The 24,423-nt window shown below is 41.0% G+C and overlaps 1 protein-coding gene across 2 annotated transcripts; it reads right to left on the reverse strand.

Moving 5' to 3' along the window:
- Positions 1 to 215: 215 nt before the first annotated feature.
- LOC308091167 (stress-induced-phosphoprotein 1-like) lies at positions 216 to 23,079 on the reverse strand. 2 transcript variants are annotated; one of them, XR_013933674.1, is made up of 15 exons: positions 22,972 to 23,079; positions 17,375 to 17,584; positions 14,923 to 15,064; positions 12,734 to 12,875; positions 11,558 to 11,723; positions 10,340 to 10,466; positions 9,481 to 9,583; positions 8,571 to 8,691; positions 8,104 to 8,200; positions 7,492 to 7,616; positions 5,313 to 5,349; positions 4,615 to 4,718; positions 3,697 to 3,869; positions 786 to 2,019; positions 216 to 726 (listed from the first exon to the last, which is right to left on the reverse strand). XR_013933674.1 is itself a non-coding variant. In XM_080436586.1 (14 exons), exons 1-14 carry the CDS (start codon positions 22,972 to 22,974, stop codon positions 1,947 to 1,949), a joined length of 1,623 nt encoding a protein of 540 aa, XP_080292712.1. In that variant the 5' UTR covers positions 22,975 to 23,079; the 3' UTR covers positions 216 to 1,946. The 2 variants fall into 2 exon arrangements, 1 of the variants encoding a protein (XP_080292712.1); XM_080436586.1 differs by having other exon boundaries at positions 216 to 2,019.
- Between the last annotated feature and the right edge of the window lie 1,344 nt (positions 23,080 to 24,423).

Raw genomic sequence — 24,423 nt, forward strand, 5'->3', positions numbered from 1 at the left:
GATGATCGAACACTTCATCCATCCAGAATGCAACTAACTCAGCTACTAAAATTCCAACAAAGTACTCAACCCCAGTACTCGAATTAAAGTATAAATACTCCTAGTCAAATATTACTCAAATGGCGCAGCATAGGAAAAACAATGGCTTTACTTCTGACATTTCATTTCAGCCTCTAAGCTGGTATATCTTAGAGAGTGATTATCCATACTTATACTCATGTCAACATGTCTCTATAAGTCACACTGTAGCATACAGTATCATTCAGATTTAGTCTCTAAAAGCAAGCGACAAGTAATGTTAAGACTAACAGGTTTACACAGCTGTTGCATTTATTATTTCTTAAGCAAAATGTAACCAATGTGTCCAATGACAAGAACAATGTGTCCAATGACAAGAACGGAGGGTGGAAAACTACATTGTTTACACATCGCTCCACTTAAAAAAAAACAAAGATGGTGAATGATAGAAGTGTGTCCATGTTTCAGAGCGTCTTGTGGAGCCTGGTAGAGACTAAATAACGCCCAATTTATGCTCCGTCGTACCACCGAAAATAGCAGATCTGTAAGCTCACAACGCGTCACGGAAAGCGACGCGTTGTGAGCTTACAGATGGGCTGTTGTCGGCACATGACGACACCGTCCTATGACACAGTATACACTGGGTTTAACCACTTGAAACCATCAGCACCCGTATTGTGGGGAAAGCTTTCACAGGAAACAGCCGATCTACAAGCTCACAACGTGTTGTGAGCTTGTAGATCGGCTGTTTTCAGCGAAAGCTTTGCCTACAATTACAGACAAGAGGGACTCGGCCGGGTCAACCATATGGTATTAGTGGTTAAAGGAGACGTTATTCTTACTTTTATTATGACGTTATATCCTAGGAGGAGTGCTATAGATCGGCTATTTTCGAGGCGCAACATGCTTCCATAGAAGACACGCTGGCTTCACTTTAACTCATGGGATCCGTTAAGGAGTTATGGAATTTCCGTACCGTACCACTCGTCCTAGGATATGATAACGTCGGGCGAAATTCTCCTTTAACAGGGGAGACCGAGAGAAGCAGAAAAAGTCCTGAAATGCGTTTCAAGCGACATACTAACAGCCTCACAGAACATGAATATGAATCATTTCTTCTTTTTACATGATGACGACACAAACCCAACATTACATTCTGCTTGTTGGTTCCAGTAACAATGATGTTTTCATTCACTGACCCGCTTCCAAAGCCTTGATGGAGAATTCAACTTTTATTTGTACTTTATACTTTGATCTTACACGTTTGAAGCAACAGTACACTCATGGTAGATGTGTGGGTGGTGTGGTTACCTCGTCATGATGCAACTCCACATATCAGTGAGAAATCTTCCAATAGTTTCTTCGTTGAATTAGAAATGTATTATCCAAAAAAATAAAATAGTTTCCTAATTGACCGATTTACAACGCATGGTGAAAACGGCTCTAAAGAGTGGACTATGAGAGCCGTTTCACCATGCGGTCAGCGTCAGTCAGAGAGGACGTTATTTTACATGATTACACTTTCTAAATCACCTGGAAGACGTCTCAGTTGGACGGTGGCAGAAGAGAACGACACGACCCAAACCCTCTAGCAAAGTGTCTCTGTGTGTTTTCTATGTAAAGAAGAACATGGGGGGGGGGGGGGTTGACAGATCAGTTGGTTTGCTTGGTTTCCCTTCAGAAAGACGATGGCGGGTACGGTACGGAGGAGTCGTTGCAGACAAAGACCAAGATAAGCTCAAAGTCTTAAAATGTAAAAAGAGACTGAAAAAACAAAACAAGAAAAAGAACCACAGAAGCATACAGTATGGGTCAGACTAGGGGACAGAACCATGTTCTGAAGGCAGAAATCAAAGAGGCGGGGGGGGGGGGGGGGGGTCTGCAGTATTTGGAGCGAATGGCGTGGCCTCCCACCCTGTGTGGCCTCATCACCGTATGGCTATCAGTCCAACATCCATCAGCTTCTGGATCTTCTGAGCAATGACTGGATTCTTTAAGTGGCTGAAGAGGGCAGAGAGTTTTATATGTTATATGCATTTATATGAGTTATAGTAGACCATCATTACTATATACATAGAGAGTAGTGCTGCACGATTAATCAAAAAAAGATCGTGATCTCGATTCAGACACCTATGCGATCTCGATTTTAAATTATGACGATTTTCTTTTCAATAAAAAAAAAGTTTTTTTTTTTTCTTCTCCTTATATTTTTATATTTACAAGAGAATCGTGTGAGAATCGTGATCTCAATTCTTATGGAGGAAAATCGTGATTCACATTTGAGCAAGAATCGTGCAGCACTAATAGAGAGGAAACGTTTTATATGTTATATGCATTTCTATAGTAGACCATCATTACTAAACTGCTCAACAAAATAAAGGGAACACTTTGATCCCTTAATTCTTTTGAGCAGTTTGTTAGCATTATGTACAGTTCATGAAAAAACTCAAAATAATTAATGGATCAAAGTGTTCCCTTTATTTTTTTGAGCAGTTCATATACATAGAGTAAAACGTGTTGTAACTGAGTGTACAAATGGGACCAAATGGACCCGTAAGGTGGTGTGATATTTTGTTGTTGATCACAAAGACAAAATGTCTTAAGAGGAATTTAAAGAAGCTCTAGTGTTTGATAGCTCTATATTAACTCTCTGAGTGCCAAAAACCAGTTATCACAAGTTTTTAAAAAAAGATTAAAAAAATATGATGATTTGCTGCTCATTCACTTCTAGTTTAACTTATAACTGAAAAAGCCTGTATCTCGGCTCCTGAGCACTTTTTTTTTTACTATGTATTTTTGGCTGGAACAGTTCGCAATTATTTTTTCATTTCATTGGCTCTGAAGTGTTTGATAGCTCTGATAGCTCTAATCATCATTCTATAGACGAGTATTTGTTCAGTAACGAGGGTCTCCAGTTCTCCAGCAAACAGAAAACACATTTTTCAGGTCAGGACACTAATTGTATCCAATCCAGAGAGAGAACTCATACAGGATACAGGACAACAGCAGACAATTGGAAGTGGAATACTATAAAAGTGAAGGTGATAAATGATCTTTGTGGGTTCTCTCTCCTACTGGATGAAATCCACATGTTCTGCTTACTACAGAGCTGGAGACAGACATACAAACACTCTATAGTAACGACTATATACACTAGACCAGGGCTTCCCAACCACCGGTCCGCGGACCGGACATGTACCACCGGTCCGCGACGACGCGGCCGGGAAGTCCAAGTTTTCCCCGCCGTGAATCTATAACGTTGCGTCGCCAGGATTTTCCACAGAACAGAGAAAAGTTGAGTCGGTCACATGAAGATACCAAGGATTAGTCAGTGATGTCACTGAGGTTTATAAACAGGACTTTGTCCGTGCTACTTCCTGTAGTGACATCACTGTTGAATCCTATCTTTGCCTTTGTTTCAACGTGTGTTGACGTGCGCCGTCGCTACAAGCTGTAGCCAATTGTGTCACGATGATGATCGATGGCGCTAATTAGACACTAAACAGGATTATTATTTCATGTCAACATTCAAGTACATCTATCAGAAGATCAGGTAAAGTAATGAGTCACTCTGCAAGTTTAACCTTAGAGTTTAACTCATGTTTTCCACCTGTCCAAAGTTTTTATATATATATATATATATATATATATATATATATATATATATATAGTACGTACTCGCTGAGGGCCTGGGGGTCTTTCTGCATCTGTTCCAGGATCATCCTCATGGCCGGGTCACTCATAATCTGCTGGACCTCAGGGTCAGCCATGGCTCTGCGCTTCACGTCCTCTGGGCTGTCGTTCCTGAACGCCTGACTCATCATGCACCTCTGGATGCCCTCTGTGGCTTCCTGATGACATTTATATATATATTATACAGCTTAAACACCTCTGGATGCCCTCTGTGGCTTCCTGATGACATTTATATATATATTATACAGCTTTAACACCTCTGGATGCCCTCTGTGGCTTCCTGATGACATTTATATATATATATTATACAGCTTAAACACCTCTGGATGCCCTCTGTGGCTTCCTGATGACATTTATATATATATTATACAGCTTAAACACCTCTGGATGCCCTCTGTGGCTTCCTGATGACATTTATATATATATATATTATACAGCTTTAACACCTCTGGATGCCCTCTGTGGCTTCCTGATGACATTTATATATATATTATACAGTTTAAACACCTCTGGATGCCCTCTGTGGCTTCCTGATGACATTTATATATATATTATACAGCTTAAACACCTCTGGATGCCCTCTGTGGCTTCCTGATAACACACACACACACACACACACATATACATATACATATATATATATATATATATATATATATATATATATATATATATATATTTTATACAGCTTAAACACCTCTGGATGCCTTTCTGATGACACAGAGGTCAATGGACTACATTTATACATCATATAGAGCCTTTTCTTCAAAGCCCTTTAACCTCTAATCCCGAGGCGGCTCACAGGGCCGACAGTTACAGCAGAGAGCTCCCAAAAGTCAAACAAAACAAAGCATAACAGTTCTGTAGAAAATGATAAAGTTACAGATATTCATCATATCATACCTTAGAGTTAGAGTCCAGATCCAGAGCTTTCTGGTAGGAATCCAGAGCTTTTGTAAAATCTTTCATAGCTTCATGGACGCCTGCCTTGCGTGTGTAACCCTTGACTGTGGGCAGAGACGTTCAATTAGGTACAAAAACACATGTTTACTGAGATCATACGTGTGTTCAGTGTTTCAGTAAAGCTCACACCTATTCAGAAGCATATGATAATGTAATGGGCAGCTTGTATTACCTGGTCCAAACTATGTTTTAAAGAGATCTTTTATTTACAGATCATTGTCTCTTTGGAATAACCTGCCTGGAAACCTCTGCTGCATTTACAGTAAATTAACTTTTATTTTTATTTTAGTTTCCTGTTCATTTCATCTTATTTGTTAGTATGTATTGTGTGTCGAGTACTGACATTTAATCATTTTGTATTTCGGTGTACCCCAGGAAGACTAGCTGGTTGCTATGGCAGCAGCTAATGGGGATCCTTAATACAAATGTAATCTTTGATGTATAAAAGATTAAAGATTATTCGATTAGACCTGGAACACCTATTCAGAAAACTTAGGTCAGATTTAGAGGTTTTTAGAGCCGGCCTCAGGTCTTAGTGGAAACTAAGGTAATCAATAGAAGAATCACTAAGAAAGTTGCATCACATAGTGAAAGGCCTCAATTAAATTAAAAGTCACTTGATCTTCAGCTGTACTTACTGAAGGAGGGTTCCAGGGCGATGCAATCTTCACAGTCCTAGGATCCAGATGAAAAAGGACATTTAGCATTTTATACTCATTCTATATATAATAATCAAATAAAAAGTGGTCCTCGACCTTATCGTCGCCCAAAGTAAATCATATTTAAACTGGGACCCCCCAAAATAATCATTTAAACTGGGACCCCCCACCCTGGTTGGGTTCTTGATTTTCTCACAAATAGAACCCATAGGGTACGGGTGAATGGCAAATTGTCTGGAGAACTAACATCATCCACCGGCTCACCCCAAGGTTGTGTTCTTTCCCCACTCTTGTATATCCTGTATACTAATGATTGTAGGAGTCAACATGACAACAGACACATTGTTAAATTTGCAGATGATTCTGTGATTGTTAGTCTTTTGAGTGATAGTGAAGCCAGTCATGGCCCAGTTGTAGATGACTTCATTTCTTGGTGTGAAGATGCATTCCTACAACTGAATGTCACAAAGACTAAAGACATGTGTATTGATTTTAGACGATCTCCACCAGCTCCTCAGAGTAGTGTCATAAATGGCCAGACAGTGGATTTGGTAACCACTTATAAATATCTCGGCTCCATTATTGACTATCGTCTGAAATTTGACTTCAATACTGAAATGGTGTGTAAGAAAGGTCAACAGCGCCTCTTCTGTTTAAGGAAGCTAGCCAAATTTCAGGTGGACAAGTCATTGATGATTTTATTCTACAGAGCTTTCATAGAGTCTGTTATTTCATTTGCTGCCATTTGTTGGTATGGAAACCTTGGCATTAAACAGAAAAATGCCCTTAACAGGGTTGTGAGGGGGGCCAGCAAGATTGTGGGGGTACAATTTAGCTGTCTGAGTCATAAATATGACCAGCAGGTGCTTAAGAAAGCATCTTCTATTATGGCAGACAGCTCTCACCCCCTAAATCATTCCGGCCAAAGGTTAAAGACCCCTGCAGCTAAAAACAATAGGTACTAATTCTCATTTGTACCCACTTCCATTCGTGCCATCAATAATAGCAGCAGGAGGAGGTAGCTATGAGTAGGCTAGCTTTTATTATCTGGATCTTGTGATTATGTCTATGTCTATGTGTGTCTTGTGTATGTATGTTTACTGTGTGTTGGAGTTTCTTACTTTCTTACTATCTGCTGTAACATAAATTGCCCAATTTGGGACATAATAAACTTGAACTTGAATGCCAGTGTATCTATAACATAATAGTAATAATACCTTCAAGGTCAGTGTATATGTCACAGTACGTTTGGAGAACCAGTACGATTGAAGACAGAGCGCTCGTTTTTAGGCACGGGGCTCCTTCGGGGCGAGGCGGGGCTTTTCGAGACAAGGTTTATTAGCGAGGCTCGCGAGGAGGAGAAGGAGGACGCGGTGCTGCGAGGCGGGGGTTTATTACGCGAGGCTCGCGAGGAAGAGGAGCCTCCTCCTCCTCCTCGCGTAATAAACCGTCCTCTTTCTCTCCTTCTCTCGTTCTCCTCCTGAGGACGAGGAGAAGGAGAACGCGGAGAGGCGGGGCTTTGATGCGCCGACGCAGACCTGTCTTTTGTTGTTCCCCCCCACATAGCAACCAGGACACTACGCTAGGGGAACCATAATATCTATGAGGGGAACGCTGAACACGCGTTCACACGCACACGCTTGTCCATGACGGAGGCGCGCCGCCTTAGTGGAGCTTGAGGCCGAGGAAGCGCGCCCTCGCGCCTCCAGGCGCGAGGGCGCGCGCTGACCGGCCGACGCTCCACTAGTCGACTCAGTGCCGTTTGAATTGTAAACCGATAGGGACAGAATAGTTCTTTTCATGGATCACTGTGTGTGTGTGTGTGTGTGTGTGTGTGTGTGTGTGTGTGTGTGTGTGTGTGTCAAAGAGAAAGTAAAACAAAAGCCAGAACACAATAAAAGTATCTAAACAGTCCTGTTTTCAATAAACAAAAAAAAGCATGAGCGCGTGCGCGTGTGTGTGCGCTTGTGTGTGTGTGTGTGTGTGTGTGTGTGTGACTGTGTGTGTGTGTGTGTGTGGCCATATATGTTTGTGCACAAGCCTGGCTTGTGGCTCCCTCTAGTGCTGGGTGGGTGGTAAAAACGAGCGCGCTTTCTTCAATCATACTGGTTCTCCAATCATACTGTAACATATATACAACATATATTAGTAATAATACCTTCAAGGCCAGTGGGAACTCCAACAGCTTGGTGTAACAGGCAGCTCTGTTGCTGAACAGCTTAGCGTCGTCCGGGTTCCTCTTGATGGCCTCCGAGTAATGTCTCATAGCCATAGGATAATCTCCTGTGTAGTAAAGTTATTAATGTAAAGTTATTAATGTCTCATATTAACATGTAGTAAAGTTATTAATGTCTCATATTAACATGTAGTAAAGTTATTAATGTCTCATATTAACATGTAGTAAAGTTATTAATGTCTCATATTAACATGTAGTAAAGTTATTAATGTCTCATATTAACATGTAGTAAAGTTATTAATGTCTCATATTAACATGTAGTAAAGTTATTAATGTCTCATATTAACATGTAGTAAAGTTATTAATGTCTCATATTAACATGTAGTAAAGTTATTAATGTCTCATATTAACATGTAGTAAAGTTATTAATGTCTCATATTAACATGTAGTAAAGTTATTAATGTCTCATATTAACATGTAGTAAAGTTATTAATGTCTCATATTAACATGTAGTAAAGTTATTAATGTCTCATATTAACATGTAGTAAAGTTATTAATGTCTCATATTAACACGAGAGAGAGAGAGAGACCTACCTTTCTGGAAGGCTTCGTTGCCCTTGCTCCTCTCCTCCAGAGCCATGTCAGGGTTGATGTAGGCCTGCTTCTCCTGTTCCTTCAAAATCCTCTCTGCCTAAACACACACACACACACACACACAGTATGACTTAAATTCATTGATTTACAAAAAATTATATATGCTCTAAAATAACCGATGCACCAGCTCACAACTCGTTGTGAGCTGGTGCATCATTAATTTTTGAAACGTTTTTGCCTATAACGACCTGCCCGAAATAGGGAATGGTTCCAATGGGGAAACAGCAGCTGCATTAATGCCGATGTCTATGCCTTTGAAAAGTAAGATATAAGATATATCAGCCAAAGCGGTGTATGGGTCAGGCTCTGTGTAAAAGTATTATAAATATTGTTTTGACCATTTCCCCCCCCATGACCCTGGAGAGTCCTACTGTTGCGGCTTTGTGGATAAAAACATGTGCACGTACCTGCTGACATCTCTTCAGGACGTCCGACGTGCGATGTTCAGATAGACTCTTGTTGAAGAACTGAACGGCCTCAGCGTATTTCTCCTGCTTGAAGTACGAGTTGCCGAGTCTGGCCAGAGCTCTGTGAGGGTTAACGTGACAACATCAGTGATGAGCTGTGGATTTTTGAACTAGGGGGGCTATATTTTCTGACACGCATGTGCACATAGCCAATCAGCTCAGTGCTAGTTGAAATACTGTATTCAACATGTGATTTTTAATGTAATTAATTATATCTTATTATTTAGTTGCATTGTTAATTTGTTTTTATTTTTGTTTCAATTAATTAATTATTTTATTTTCCTTTTAGTTTTATATAAAAGCCCTTTACATAGACTCACCCACACATAAGTACTTAAAATAATCAGACAACTTGTCTTTGTCTTGTCTCAGAGAACTGGGTCCTCTTCTAAGCGATCCCCTTCACACTCTGCAGTGCAGAGACTGTTGTCTCTCATTGTGAGAGGAATGTAACACATTCAATTCAAGTCCATGGCTTTTTTCGAGTAGCCTAATGTTATGCAAAGCAGCCAGGTAGACGCTATTGAGAACGGCTCGCCGCTGACGGCGCGAACCTTGAGAGGCTATTGTTTAAACTTTAAGGTGTTACAGACCGCAGCTGACGGTGCGTGCTCGCGCGTGCATGTGGAGCTCCCAGCCCCCCAGCCAGCGCCAGAACTAAGGGGTCGCCGACCCCCCATAGCACCCCCTACAGCTCATCCATGGACAACATAATACATTAATATCACAGTGGTGGAAAGTTACTAGGTACATTTACTCAAGTATACTGTACTTAAGTACAATTTTGAGATGCCTTTACTATTTCCAATTTTCTATACTTTTACTTCTACTCCATTAGACTTCTACTCACTTAGCGATCTGTCTGTAGTCCTCACGGTTCTCTCTGCCCACGTCGATGGCCTTCTTACACAGCTCTCTGCACTGGTCCATGTCGCCCTGCTCAAAGCACACCGCTAAAAACACAACAAAACATACATGTCACCCTGCTCAAAGCACACCGCTAAAAACACAACAAAACATACATGTCACCCTGCTCAAAGCACACCGCTAAAAACACAACAAAACATACATGTCACCCTGCTCAAAGCACACCGCTAAAAACACAACAAAACATACATGTCACCCTGCTCAAAGCACACCGCTAAAAACACAACAAAACATACATGTCACCCTGCTCAAAGCACACCGCTAAAAACACAACAAAACATACATGTCACCCTGCTCAAAGCACACCGCTAAAAACACAACAAAACATACATGTCGCCCTGCTCAAAGCACACCGCTAAAAACACAACAAAACATACATGTCACCCTGCTCAAAGCACACCGCTAAAAACACAACAAAACATACATGTCACCCTGCTCAAAGTACACCGCTAAAAACACAACAAAACATACATGTCACCCTGCTCAAAGCACACCGCTAAAAACACAACAAAACATACATGTCACCCTGCTCAAAGCACACCGCTAAAAACACAACAAAACATACATGTCACCCTGCTCAAAGCACACCGCTAAAAACACAACAAAACATACATGTCACCCTGCTCAAAGCACACCGCTAAAAACACAACAAAACATACATGTCACCCTGCTCAAAGCACACCGCTAAAAACACAACAAAACATACCGCTAAAAACACAACAAAACATACATGTCACCCTGCTCAAAGTACACCGCCTATGGTTGTTAAGGTAGGGTTTTACCTGCTTGGTTATTAAGGTAGGTCATGTTGGTAGGGTCGTGAGCGATGGCTGCTTCGTAATGTTTCAGTGCTGCGGGGAAGTCCTTCTTCTTGTATGCAGCGTTTCCGAGGTCCTTTTCCTTCAGCGCCTAGTAAACAATAAAACATTCATTAGACCTAGTAAACACTCATTAGACCTAGTAAACACTCATTAGACCTAGTAAACACTCATTAGACCTAGTAAACACTCATTAGACCTAGTAAACACTCAAAGACCTAGTAAACACTAGGTGATTTAACATGGATAGCTGACGGCAGAGAGCCAAACCACATGCTAGCTTAGCAGCATTGGACTCGCGGTGTTGGGGTGGGATTTAGCGAAGGTTCCGTTGCAGGCATTACGTTTAGTTTGACTCGGTTACGCAGATAAATATTGTGAAAATAGCAGATCTACAAGCTATGTTCACAATATTTGCCTCTTTTTTTACATCATATTTGACCATTTGGTTTTAAAAGTCATTAATGATGACTTTATAAATGTGCAGATACCCTGTATACACGCATACTGTTGCATAACACCCTGTATACACGCATACTGTTGCATAACACCCTGTATACACGCATAAATAAACTGTTGGTTTATTTGCTGTTGAGTGACAAAACAATGTTGCACATTAAGCTAATCATCTGGGGCCTTCTGCCGGTCCTCCATAGTACGTAGATTTATTTTGTACCAGGGACATGGAGGAGGAATCTGCTCGTAGATCTGAGGGTGTGGGTGGAATTGTGTGGGGGCTTAATTAATTCCTGTAGGTAGGGGAGGGGCATGTCCATTTATGCAGTTGTGGGTGATTAGTAGGACCTTGTAGTGGATCCTGGCTGAGACGGGGAGCCAGTGCAGTGAGAATAGGACCGGTGTTATATGGGGTGCGTTCGGGAAATTGCGCACCGGAGCGCACTGGCCTATTAGTTTGTATTGGCTAGTGTGCTCAGTGCTGTGTTTCCGAACGCACCCATGATCATGCTTACACACTCTCATTAGGACCCTGGCAGCGCTGTTCTGGATGTATCGCAACTTCTGAATACTTTTGCCAGGAATCCCAATGAACAGTGTGTCGCAGTAGTCCAGTCTAGAGTCTAAACGTATTCATTCTGACTGACCAACTGTATAAGGCAGAGTGGTGAAGGTGTATAAGGTGTATAAGGTGTATAAGGTGCATAAGGTGTAGAAGGTGTTTACCTTCCTCTTGTGCTCGGGCAGGTCTTCCTCTTTGGGGGGAGGGGGTGTGGTCTCTTTGGGTTTAGGGGGAGGGGGCGGGGTGGGCTCGTCCTCCTCGTCCATGCCGGCCAGGTCCAGACCCAGCAGCACCGACAGGGTGGTCATCACCCGGGGGTCCTGGAGCTTCCTGCAGCAACAACACTCAACCATGTTAAAACCACCACGGAAACAACAGCCCAGGACTGTTTCTGTGTTATCCTTTTAGCTTTAAAAAAGGGCCAGAGCACTTTGGTAGAGGTTAGGGGTTGTGTAGTTACCTTGCCATAATGGAACACCAAGTGGACAAGAAATCTAAAATAATTTCTCCATTGATTAGAAATTGACGATTCAAAATATGCTCCTTACATTGACTTACATTGTACAGTAAAACAGATCTCAAAGTCACTCTTTTAGCACGTAAAGGAAGAAAACAAAGCTGATTCAGACAATATAGAACATCACCAAACATAGTACCGTTTGTTTTTTTAATCAAGCTGCCAACCTCCTGTTGATTTTACTATTTGAAGATCTGGATCCACGGATATTTTTCTTCATAATAAAAATAGTAAAATCAACAGGAAGTTAACATTTCTATTTAAACTAACACACAAACTAGTTTTAGTTGACGTGCTAAAAGAGTGACTTTGAGAGCTGTTTTACCGTACAATGTGAGTCAATGAGGAGCATATTTTGAATTATCAATTTCTAGTCAATGGAGCAATTATTTTAGATTTATTGTCCACCTGGCAAGGTAACCACACAACCCAAACCTCTACCACAGTGGTCTGGCCCTTTAACAGTTTACAACTAGTCAGTAGACAGTGTTCTATGGAAGGCAGTAGACAGTGTGCTATGGAAGGCAGTAGACAGTGTGCTATGGAAGGCAGTAGACAGTGTGCTATGGAAGGCAGTAGACAGTGTGCTATGGAAGGCAGTAGACAGTGTGCTATGGAAGGCAGTAGACAGTGTGCTATGGAAGGCAGTAGACAGTGTGCTATGGAAGGCAGTAGACAGTGTGCTATGGAAGGCAGTAGACAGTGTTCTATGGAAGGCAGTAGACAGTGTTCTATGGAAGGCAGTAGACAGTGTGCTATGGAAGGCAGTAGACAGTGTTCTATGGAAGGCAGTAGACAGTGTGCTATGGAAGGCCAGACGTACGTTCCCAGCTCAGCAGGCTTGCTCCTCAGCTGCTCCAGCAGTTCTCTGTAACTGGGGTCTGACATCAGCTCCCGGGTTCGAGGGTCCGTCTCCAGCTTCTCAAACAGGTTGGGCATGGCGAACGGGTTCATCATCTTCTTCTCTGGGGGAGGACGACAAAACATGATTAACTCACATGTTGGCTTTATCTATCGTACTGGAGGGTATTCCTCATGTTTTTAACACATTCAGACCTGGAACTGTGTCATTTTTAGATTTGCGCTAAAAAGCATTATTTTACACTTTGGGCTATTCAAAAATAGCAGATCTACAAGCTCATAGCGCGGCACCGAGTGCCGCGCTATGAGCTTGTAGATCTGCTATTTTTGAAAAATCGTGAAAAATGTGCGCAAATCTTTGAATATATATATTTTTAAAGCGTACATTTTTTACTCAAATCTTTGCTTCTGGGGGTCCCGGGAACAATATATTTTGATGGGGGTCCGCGGCCCAAATACATATCATTTTGGGGGTCCTTGACATGAAAAAGATTGAGCACCACTGATATAGAAACATAGGTTTTTCAGAAAACTGTTGAGATTTAGGAGACGTGTAGAATCGGCTTCAGGTCTCAATGGGTTAATGTGGAGGACCACAACAGAGTCAAGTCTTTATCTATTGTACTGGAGGGTTATTCCTCATGTTTTTAATGTGGAGGACCACAACAGTCAAGTCTTTATCTATTGTACTGGAGGGTTATTCCTCATGTTTTTAATGTGGAGGACCACAACAGAGTCAAGTCTTTATCTATCGTACTGGAGGGTTATTCCTCATGTTTTTAATGTGGAGGACCACAACAGTCAAGTCTTTATCTATTGTACTGGAGGGTTATTCCTCATGTTTTTAATGTGGAGGACCACAACAGAGTCAAGTCTTAGACTTCATCGTGTATTATCCTCACATGTGTAACCAGATATGTTTGTGTAAAGCTTTTCCTAATGAATGAAATTCAAATAAATTCCCCACAGAGGCATGCTGGCAAAGCTGCAGGGATGACATTGAGAAATCAGACATTTATGCAGAGGGAATAAAGAACAGAACATATCCAAACAACCTCAAACAACCAACTAAAGATACAATTATCTCTGTGTATCAAACTAACATGGAAACCAGTGCAGATCAGAGTGCATAAATGGTCTTATGACAGAGTTTAAGTGTGATTTATGGAACTGTCCTACATCACCACTCACAGCGTAAGAACGGTCTGGTGTGTAAATATAGTCGGGATGAGTCCGACTATTCGAATAGTCAAACAGTCGTTTGTAGGATAAAAATGTAATATAAAAAGATTATTAAAGTTTTGTTGCAAAGGCTATATTGTTTATTTCACCACGTCTTTAATAGTTTAGTTACAACAAGTAAGACGCGCGAACGCTGGAGGCGAACGCAGATTGACTGTGGCTGCCATATTTCAACCACACTGTAGTAGTGCACTCTGCCGCACTCTGTCGGCTGTATACAGGCAGTGCAGCTGCTGGCATTTCAGCACGGAGTTTCGAGTGACATGGGGGCGCGAGCCAATGAGAGCGTGAACACACGCTGTATCCAGGCAGTGCAGCTGCTGGCATTTCAGCCAATGAGAGAATGAGAGCGTGAACACAGACGGAAGGAGACCATAAATATGGGACAGACAGACACACAACGCAAGCACGATGATATAGTAAGCTCCACTTGGTCGGAGGCGCGGCTTCGCCGCGCCTCCTTCCGCGTTCGCAATAATGTAAAAGATGTACATGCTTCTGTCTTTGTTAATTTCTGAAAATCAGTTTACAGGCCAATGCCATGCTGTTATTGTAACCTATCAGTCATTTGATGAAGATCCCCAGAACAATTTCACCCAAACAAATACCAGTCCCAAAAAAAGAAATAATAATAATATAAAAGGGGTGTGGTCGAATATTCGAATAGTCGGTAAGAATAGAATTATAGTAATCGATTTTCATTTTGGTCACTTTTACACATCCCTAAAATATAGTGTTCCTCTCCGTCATCAAAGCTGCATCACCTCTGCTTTAGTGTGTCAGAACCTCAGAGCTCCACATTGACTGGTCATTACCACATGTTTACGGACACCAGTACCCGTTTGTGATGATCGAGACCGGCACAGTTCGGAGAGGCCTAGTATAGAATCCTTGACGTTAACTTCTAACCTGCTAGTCGGGCCTCTATGTTCTGTAGGCCCTCCTTCAGCTGCTGGTTTTGGGGTTCATGTCGGAGTCCTTCTCTGTAGGTGAGTTTAGCGTCGTCCAGCTGGCCCAGGAACTCCTGCGCTGTTGCTTTCCTGGAGTAACCCTGGTTCAACACAGTTAGAGAGAGGTGTGTGTGTGAGAGAAACATCTCACAAAAGATGCCGTGACAAATGTAGAGACATTTTTTTTTAATAGAGGGAAAAAAAAGCAGATCTACAAGCTTTCAACGTGTCGCATAGCGAAGCACTGCGAGCTTGTAGTTCTGATATTTTTGCACGACGATGGGTACTACACCAACTAGTATCTAGGGCTGGGCGATACGACTTCAAACAATACCACCGTTATTTCATCCATTACGATTAAAGAATAATATTATTTATTATAGCGAAAATAGCAAATCTACAAGCTCACAACAGGTCGCGATGCGACGCGTTGTGAGCTTGTAAATGAAAACATTTAAATGAATGTTTTTATATACTGTATATAGCAACAACTACACAGAGGTGTTGTCGGCTTGAAAGATAATCACACAAAGTATAGGTGTCCAGGTCTGGACACAATGTATCCACTCCCAACATGTATATCTATCACGCTAATAAATAATATAACATTTTATAAACTCATTTAAACAAACTGCTTTAATAGTCATTCAGATAAGATTGCAGATCTGGCTGCATTGGCTATTTGAAAATAGCAGATCTACAAGCTCACAACGTGTCGCATCGCGACGCGTTGTGAGCTTGTAGATCAGCTATGTGTAGATCTGCTATTTTCAAAACATACGAGCGCTTATTCGAGAGCATTTTCGGGAGTCGGGGCTGGCGCGGCCGCGCCGCTGTAATCTTCTCATGGACAGTGAGGGCTCCCAGTGTGTCCTATGGAACCTGGGTTGAGGATATAAACACCAGTGTGTCCTATGGAACCTGGGTTGAGGATATAAACACCAGCGTGTCCTATGGAACCTGGGTTGAGGATATAAACACCAGTGTGTCCTATGGAACCTGAGTTAAGGATATAAACACCAGCGTGTCCTATGGAACCTGAGTTAAGGATATAAACACCAGCGTGTCCTATGGAACCTGAGTTAAGGCGCTCTCATCTCTCATCATGTGGCAGCACGGGACCGCAGCCCGCCCGGCGCCCGAGTCTCACGGAACGACTGCTTTATTTTAGTGTAACTCTGCTGGCTCGGTATGGGTTAAACCATTTAATATACAACTTATTCCACAGATGCCGATGAGATGTCATAATCTGTCATTCATGTAGGCTACTAGCCTACTTGACAAAGATTGTACCGTTACGGAATACACAAATGACACAACTGGGTTTGCAAGTAGGTTAGTGCGTGTATGTGCGTGTGTGCGTCTTGACAGGCAGTGAGGCGGGCCGGGGAAACTTTTCTCCATGCTATTTTTTGGTCGTATTCCGGTTCTTCATGTGGTAAAATCGGGGCGTTTGGAGAATATTTACGGGCGTGCTCGGTTTCAGCCGTCAGAGTTATCAAAGCTCCGACCAAAAGTACGCTAGGCTAGGATTGGCCGTATAGGATCCTGTGATAACTACCACTTGGACGTTGGCTTACGGACCGATTTAAGGCAAAAAATACACCGTTACGCTCCATTGATAAATGAGGGCCTATAGTGTCTGTTAATTGTCCCAGTCCTACCACCACAGTAAAGGTAGGTCTCACCTTGTCCTTACAGTAAAAGGTAGGTCTCATTTTGTCCTTACAGTAAAAGTAGGTCTCACCTTGTCCTTACAGTAAAAGGTAGGTCTCACCTTGTCCTTACAGTAAAAGGTAGGTCTCATTTTGTCCTTACAGTAAAGGTAGGTCTCTTTACCTTGCCCCTACAGTAGAAGTAAAGGTAGGTCTCACTCTCACCTTGCCCCTACAGTAGAAGTAAAGGTAGGTCTCACCTTGCCCCTACAATAGAGGTATAAAGGTCTCACTCTCACCTTGCCCCTACAGTAGAAGTAAAGGTAGGTCTCACCTTGCCCCTACAGTAGAAGTAAAGGTAGGTCTCACCTTGCCCCTACAGTAGTAGAAGTAAAGGTAGGTCTCACCTTGCCCCTACAGTAGTAGAAGTAAAGGTAGGTCTCACCTTGCCCCTACAGTAGTAGAAGTAAAGGTAGGTCTCACCTTGCCCCTACAGTAGTAGAAGTAAAGGTAGGTCTCACCTTGCCCCTACAGTAGTAGAAGTAAAGGTAGGTCTCACCTTGCCCCTACAGTAGTAGAAGTAAAGGTAGGTCTCACCTTGCCCCTACAGTAGTAGAAGTAAAGGTAGGTCTCACTCTCACCTTGCCCCTACAGTAGAAGTAAAGGTAGGTCTCACCTTGCCCCTACAATAGAGGTATAAAGGTAGGTCTCACCTTGCCCCTACAGTAGAGGTATAAAGGTAGGTCTCACTCTCACCTTGCCCCAGTCAGGTTTGATCTTGATGGTCTGAGAGGCGTCCTTCAGGGCGTTCTCGTAGTCGGCCTTCTTGGCGAAGGCGGCCGAGCGGTTGCTGTAGAGGACATGGTTGTTGGGGTCGAGGGTCACGGCTTCTGTGTAGCAGCGGATGGCCTCGTCGATGTTCCCCCCGCTCAGCGCCTTGTTGCCCTGGTCTTTCAATGCTGAAGCCTGGTGGAGCAGAAACATCACGTTATACACTCCTACGTCACGTTATACACTCCCTACGTCACGTTATACACTCCCTACGTCACGTTATACACTCCCTGGTCTTTCAATGCTGAAGCCTGGTGGAGCAGAAACATCACGTTATACACTCCTACGTCACGTTATACACTCCCTACGTCACGTTATACACTCCCTACGTCACGTTATACACTCCCTGGTCTTTCAATGCTGAAGCCTGGTGGAGCAGAAACATCACGTTATACACTCCCTACGTCACGTTATACACTCCCTACGTCACGTTATACACTCCCTACGTCACGTTATACACTCCCTGGTCTTTCAATGCTGAAGCCTGGTGGAGCAGAAACATCACGTTATACACTCCTACGTCACGTTATACACTCCCTACGTCACGTTATACACTCCCTACGTCACGTTATACACTCCCTGGTCTTTCAATGCTGAAGCCTGGTGGAGCAGAAACATCACGTTATACACTCCCTACGTCACGTTATACACTCCCTACGTCACACACTCCCTACGTCACGTTATACACTCCCTGGTCTTTCAATGCTGAAGCCTGGTGGAGCAGAAACATCACGTTATACACTCCCTACGTCACGTTATACACTCCCTACGTCACGTTATACACTCCCTTGTCTTTCAATGCTGAAGCTTGGTGGAGCAGAAACATCACGTTATACACTCCCTACGTCACGTTATACACTCCCTACGTCACGTTATACACTCCCTGGTCTTTCAATGCTGAAGCCTGGTGGAGCAGAAACATCACGTTATACACTCCCTACGTCACGTTATACACTCCCTTGTCTTTCAATGCTGAAGCCTGGTGGAGCAGAAACATCACGTTATACACTCCCTACGTCACGTTATACACTCCCTACGTCACGTTATACACTCCCTGGTCTTTCAATGCTGAAGCCTGGTGGAGCAGAAACATCACGTTATACACTCCCTACGTCACGTTATACACTCCCTACGTCACGTTATACACTCCCTGGTCTTTCAATGCTGAAGCCTGGTGGAGCAGAAACATCACGTTATACATTCCCTACATCACGTTATACACTCCCTACGTCACGTTATACACTCCCTATAAGGGTCCATTTGGTTCTATTTGTACACTCTCAAGAGTCACAGACCTGTAAGGGTCCATTTGGTTCCATGTGTACACTCTCAGAGTCACAGACCTGTAAGGGTCCATTTGGTTCCATGTGTACACTCTCAGAGTTACAGACCTGTAAGGGTCCATTTGGTTCCATATGTACACTCTCAGAGTTACAGTACAGACCTAAAGGTCCATTTGGAACCTCCTTTAGGAATGGTTAAAGGGAACCGTTAAGGAATGAGACGGTTAAGAAAGAATCCTGAAGGAACCGGAATCATTCTAATAGAAATAACAGGCATGTGTCTGTTTGGAAATGGTTTAAACACTTTAAACACGATGCACAACAACAACAAAAAAACTCATTATTATATCATCAACAAAACAACACAAATAGCCTTGATATTTTTTTCCTTTTTTAAAAAGTTTTTTTTTTTTTAATAGCACAAATACAGCTGCTGTTAACTGTGAGCTGTTGCTATTTTCACCATCATGTGAGAAGTATATAGGGGAAGGGCTCAAGTGGTGTGTGTGTGTGTGTGTGTGTGTGTGTGTGTGTGTGTGTGTGTGTGTGTGTGTGTGTTCTCTCAGCTGTCCATAAGGCCACCAGCTGTATTTGACAGTGAAGACAGGTGCAGCGCCACACTGCTGAATGTACAAGAGACCATTGATTTATCAATAATTTCAATCAACTATCAATAGTTTATTACAATGCCTATACGTTAGCTGAAAAATAGAGGCGTCAAAATGTCTCACCATAATAATAATCAATATTTTAGCTGTAATCCTGACTGAATAGCCAGGAGAATACTCATGTGGTTGATGGGGAGAATTGTAATTGCAAGGTTCCCATGTTGGCACAGAGTAAGGTACCAGATCAACTGGGTTTCCTCAGAATGAGTAATCACACTTTTTAAACATGTTTCCCAATGGTATATAAGTGTCCTGTAAGTCTATATGGGCCGGGCTGCCCGGGCATGACACTTTAATAAAGACACGGTGTTATTACACTGACTGACTTGGGTTTAGATAACCAACACGGTGTTATTACACTGACTGACTGAATGGCTGACCTGGGTTTAGATCAATTACTAACAAAGATCATGCAGCCACCGCAGTACGCTGACTCACCACCGGTCTCTCTCTAGGACTTGGCTTTATATAGCAATATAGAATGTTGCTTTGATTATCAACATTTCCCCCTATTGTTGAGTCCTATGGTATACAAGTTTATTATTATTATTATTAAACCCATTCAATCCAGGAACACATCAGTGTCATTTGAGATTTGAGCCATAACCATTATTTTATGCTTTGAATGCATATATTTTTTTAAACAAAATGTTTAACTCATATCTTTGCTTCTGGGGGATTCTATAAAAGTCTTCTAAATCATAACAGTTTAAAAAGAAAAACAGAAACTTGTGTTGCTATAATATTAGTGGTTCTCAAACTTGTTCATGTCAAGGACCCCCAAAATGATATGATTTGGCTCAATATTTTGTTCCAGGGACCCCCACCAGATACAAAGATTTGAGTTTTCCCCCCCAAAAATAGCAGATCTACAAGCTCATAGCGCGGCACTCGGCGCCGCGCTATGAGCTTGTAGATCTGCTATTTTTGAATAGCCAAAGAAATAAAAAAGTGACACAAATGTGTTCCCAGTCTTAATGGGTTAAAGTGCCAATAATAATGTTTCTTTACATTACATTATTATGAGGACAGTCAGGTGGAGGAAGTAGCTGCATCTGACAGGAAGCAAAATAGGACATTTCCCCCCCAAAAAAAGAGCAGATCTACAAGCTCACAAGGCGCTGTGAGCTTGTAGATCTGCTCTTTTTTGGAGGGCAACGCGGCAACCAGAAGCCTTCCTCTGATAGTCCATGAGCCAGAGCCCCAAAATTGAGCAAAAATTATCGAAAGAGTGGGCAAAACCAAACCTATATTAAATTGTTCATAGGGTCAATACGAGTAAATAAATATATGATAACCTTTCCACAGGAGCAGCTTTTTCATGGTTATCACACATTTTGTTATTTTCCCCATACGTACATGACAGGTGAAAAAATGACAATTTAAAAAAGAGTTATCATAATGAAACTTCCTGAGTTGATTACTTACATGAAGACAATGATTTATCGTATTACAAGTTTTCTGAAATTGTATATTTAAATATGCAAATTAGGCATAGGAAAATATGCCCACATTTGCATAACTTTCCAGAATCAACATTGGACAAAGCCAGAGTCAACATACTTATTTCATTTTGTTAAGATGTTGGATTCAAAGGTTTTTAACGAGGGAATATTCAATATCTGCTCAATTTTGGGGCTCTGGCTCATGGACTAAATGCCTAATTTGCATATTTAAATATACAATTTCAGAAAACTTGTAATACGATAAATCATTGTCTTCATGTAAGTAATCAACTCAGGAAGTTTCATTATGATAACTTTTTTAAATTTTGTCATTTTTTCACCTGTCATGTACGTATGGGGAAAATAACAAAATGTGTGATAACCATGAAAAAGCTGCTCCTGTGGAAAGGTTATCATATATTTATTTACTCGTATTGACCCTATGAACAATTTAATATAGGTTTGGTTTTGCCCACTCTTTCGATAATTTTTGCTCAATTTTGGGGCTCTGGCTCATGGACTATGAAGCTGCTCTAAAAACTACAATAAAACAGTGAAATGATCACTAAATAAAACAGTGAAATGATCACTAAATAAAACAGTGAAATGATCACTAAATAAAACAGTGAAATTATCACTTTAAATACAATGAATAGAAATACACAACGAGGACTATTGTTCTGTTTATTTGAACCCTTTAGTTTAGCCTGGTTGGTCTCGTCATGGAACGGTTAGGTTGTCTATGCTGTTTTTAACCCTGTATCACTCTGAGATTCGTGCGTTATAAATAAAATGTATTATTATTATTATCTATATAACATTAACTGCTTTGGCATAATTAAAGACACAAAAAAGCCATTTGGTTTGATTTTATATAAAAAATATATACACACGTACGTGTGTGTGTGTGTGTGTGTGTGTGTGTGTGTGTGTGTGTGTGTGTGTTGTTTTTAATTCATGTCAAATGACCAGTCATGTAAAGTAACTAAGTACATTTACTTAAGTACTGTACTTAAGTACAATTTTGAGGTATTTGTACTTTACTTGAGTATTTCCAATTTTTAGTACTTTTACTTACACTACACTACACTACCACTACATCTCAGAGGCAAATATTGTACTTTTACTCCACTACAATTATTTGAAAACTTGAGTTACTAGTTACTTTTCAGATATAAATTATGATATTATAAAACATACATTAACCACTTTAGCCCTGTTTTATACCTAGGCTATTTGAAAATAGCCGATCTACAAGCTCACAACGCGTCGCGAGCTTGTAGATCTGCTATTTTCAAATATTTAGTACTTTTACTTTTGGTACTTTAATTACATTTTGATGCCAATACTTTTGTACTTTTAAGTAAAGTAATTTTTTAATTCTGCGCTTTTACTTGTAACAGAGTATTTTTATATTGCAGTATTGGTACTTTTACTTAAGTAAAGAATTTGAGTACTTTTTCCACCACTGCAAATGACATGAATGAATATGAACCAGAGGATTATAATAACTGTTAAGTCATCATATTAAATATAATAATCTCTCCAATACAATACATAAAAGCCTGATTAGCTGCTACTGTTAGCACGTCCTGTGTCACTGCGCTAGAACTAGACATTAATATCATCATAATAATGATAATAATGATATTAATAATGAAAATAATGATATTAATAATGATATAATGAATGTAAAGTGTCCATAAAGGCCTGATTAGCATCATTTCCTCTGTCTGTGTCACTGCGTGCTAACTCAACCACCCGGCTAGCGTTAGCATAGCTATAGCATAAAGCCATGGTTTGACATGGTTAATAATGACATTAATAACAACATGAACACATTAATAATAATAAAACCACGGTATAAACACGGTTTTAAAGGGTTCACCATGACGTCACACACACACATGAAGTAACTTATAAAAGGTCTGTATGCTAACGTGCTAACGTGCTAGCAGCGCTCGAGCTGTCAAACTATACGGCTTTAAACGCAACGCCGTGACGTCACGGGCTGTAGGGTTTAGTGGTCGTTATTAAACTACATGTGTGTGTCTCTATGTGTGTGTTTAATGTGTTTAATGTGTAGTTTAATGTGTTATTGAAGAACAAACTCCTCTTTCACTCACCATGAGGTTTCCTTCCAGAAACTACCAACCTGAGGGATGCCAGGTCCTGATGCGGGATATACGTACACGACACAACGGTGTTGCCATGTCTGCTTATTATAAGTAATAAATAATATAAGGTTGTATAATAATACATAAATATGTGTAATTAATAACGTAAGGTTTAGTCGTCATTATAAAACTCTATAAATGTGTTTAAATGTGTTTAGTGTGTTTTAAAAGTGTTTAAAAGTGTTTAATGTGTAGTTTTATCATGTTATTAAAGAACAGACATCTTCACACCATGAGGCTTCCTTCCAGAAGCTACCAACCTGAGGGATGCCAGGTCCTGATGCGGGATATACGTACAGAACAGTGTTGCCAGATTTCACAAGAGAAACAATGTAGCGGCTATAAGTCTATGAAAACAAGCCCAAAAGAAGCTAAGTTTTCACTTTACACACATTGGCTATTTGAACATAGCAGATCTGCAAGCTCACAACGTGTCGCGAGCTTGTAGATCGGCTATTGTCAAAGACATTTGGGAATGTTTTTGAAACATTTTAATTACGCAAATCTCTTGTATGGGGGGTCCCTGGGGGGTCCCTGGCATCAAATATTTCCAGATGGGGGTCCGTCGACAGATTCACGTTTTGGCCTATAACTCTTGAACTGTATAGGCCAAAGCGTGAATCTGCCTGTTACAGCGCCACCATGAGGCTGATTTGAAAACTGTAGGGTGGCATTTCTTCCTTGGCCTAGTGGGGATGTGCGTACAAGGTTTCACGGAACTCGGAGGCTGCGTTCATGACTATTTAAATTTTACAAATGGACAGAATGCCCCCGCCACCCAGTTAAAAATCATTAAAATCACTATAACGATAGAAAGCAATAGGCTACATGATTTTTTTTTACACTCATCTTTTAATTATTATCATTACAAACTAATAAAATAACCTTGTTGTAAAAAAACCAAAGTTGTCCTTTAAAGGCTCATGTGGCCTAAACCTAAATAGTGGCTTCTTTAGGCAGACAGAGACTAGGACCAGACTGAGACACAGTGGTGGAAAAAGTACTCAAATGTGTTACTTAAGTAAAAGTATCAATACTGCAATGTAGAAGTACTCTGTTACAAGTTAAAGTCCTGAATTCAAAATGTACTTCAGTAAAAGTACAAAAGTATTGGTATCAAAATGTACTTAAAGTACCAAAAGTAAAAGTACTAAAATGTTTGAAAATAGCCTAGGTATAAAATAAGACTAAATTTGTTAATGTATGTTTTATAATGTAATCATTTATATCTGCAAAGTAATTAGTAACTAAAGTTTTCAAATACTTGTAGTGGAGTAAAAGTACAATATTTGCCTCTGAGATGTAGTGGAGTAGATGTCAAAGTATTGGAAATTGGAAATACTCAAGTAAAGTACAAATACCTCAAACTTGTACTTAAGTACAGTACTTGAGTGCATGTAC

Source organism: Gymnoscopelus braueri (genome assembly GCF_963280865.1).
Source record: "Gymnoscopelus braueri genome assembly, chromosome: 8".
Lineage (NCBI taxonomy): Eukaryota > Metazoa > Chordata > Actinopteri > Myctophiformes > Myctophidae > Gymnoscopelus > Gymnoscopelus braueri.

Excerpts from the sequence above, each read along its gene's own strand:
- LOC308091167 (XM_080436586.1), bottom strand. Across the intron at positions 11,724-12,733 it reads AAGCCTGCTGAGCTGGGAAC|GAAGCTCCAGGACCCCCGGG; the intron begins GTACGTCTGGCC and ends TTGTTGCTGCAG. Across the intron at positions 10,467-11,557 it reads TGCCCGAGCACAAGAGGAAG|GCGCTGAAGGAAAAGGACCT; the intron begins GTAAACACCTTC and ends ATTGTTTACTAG.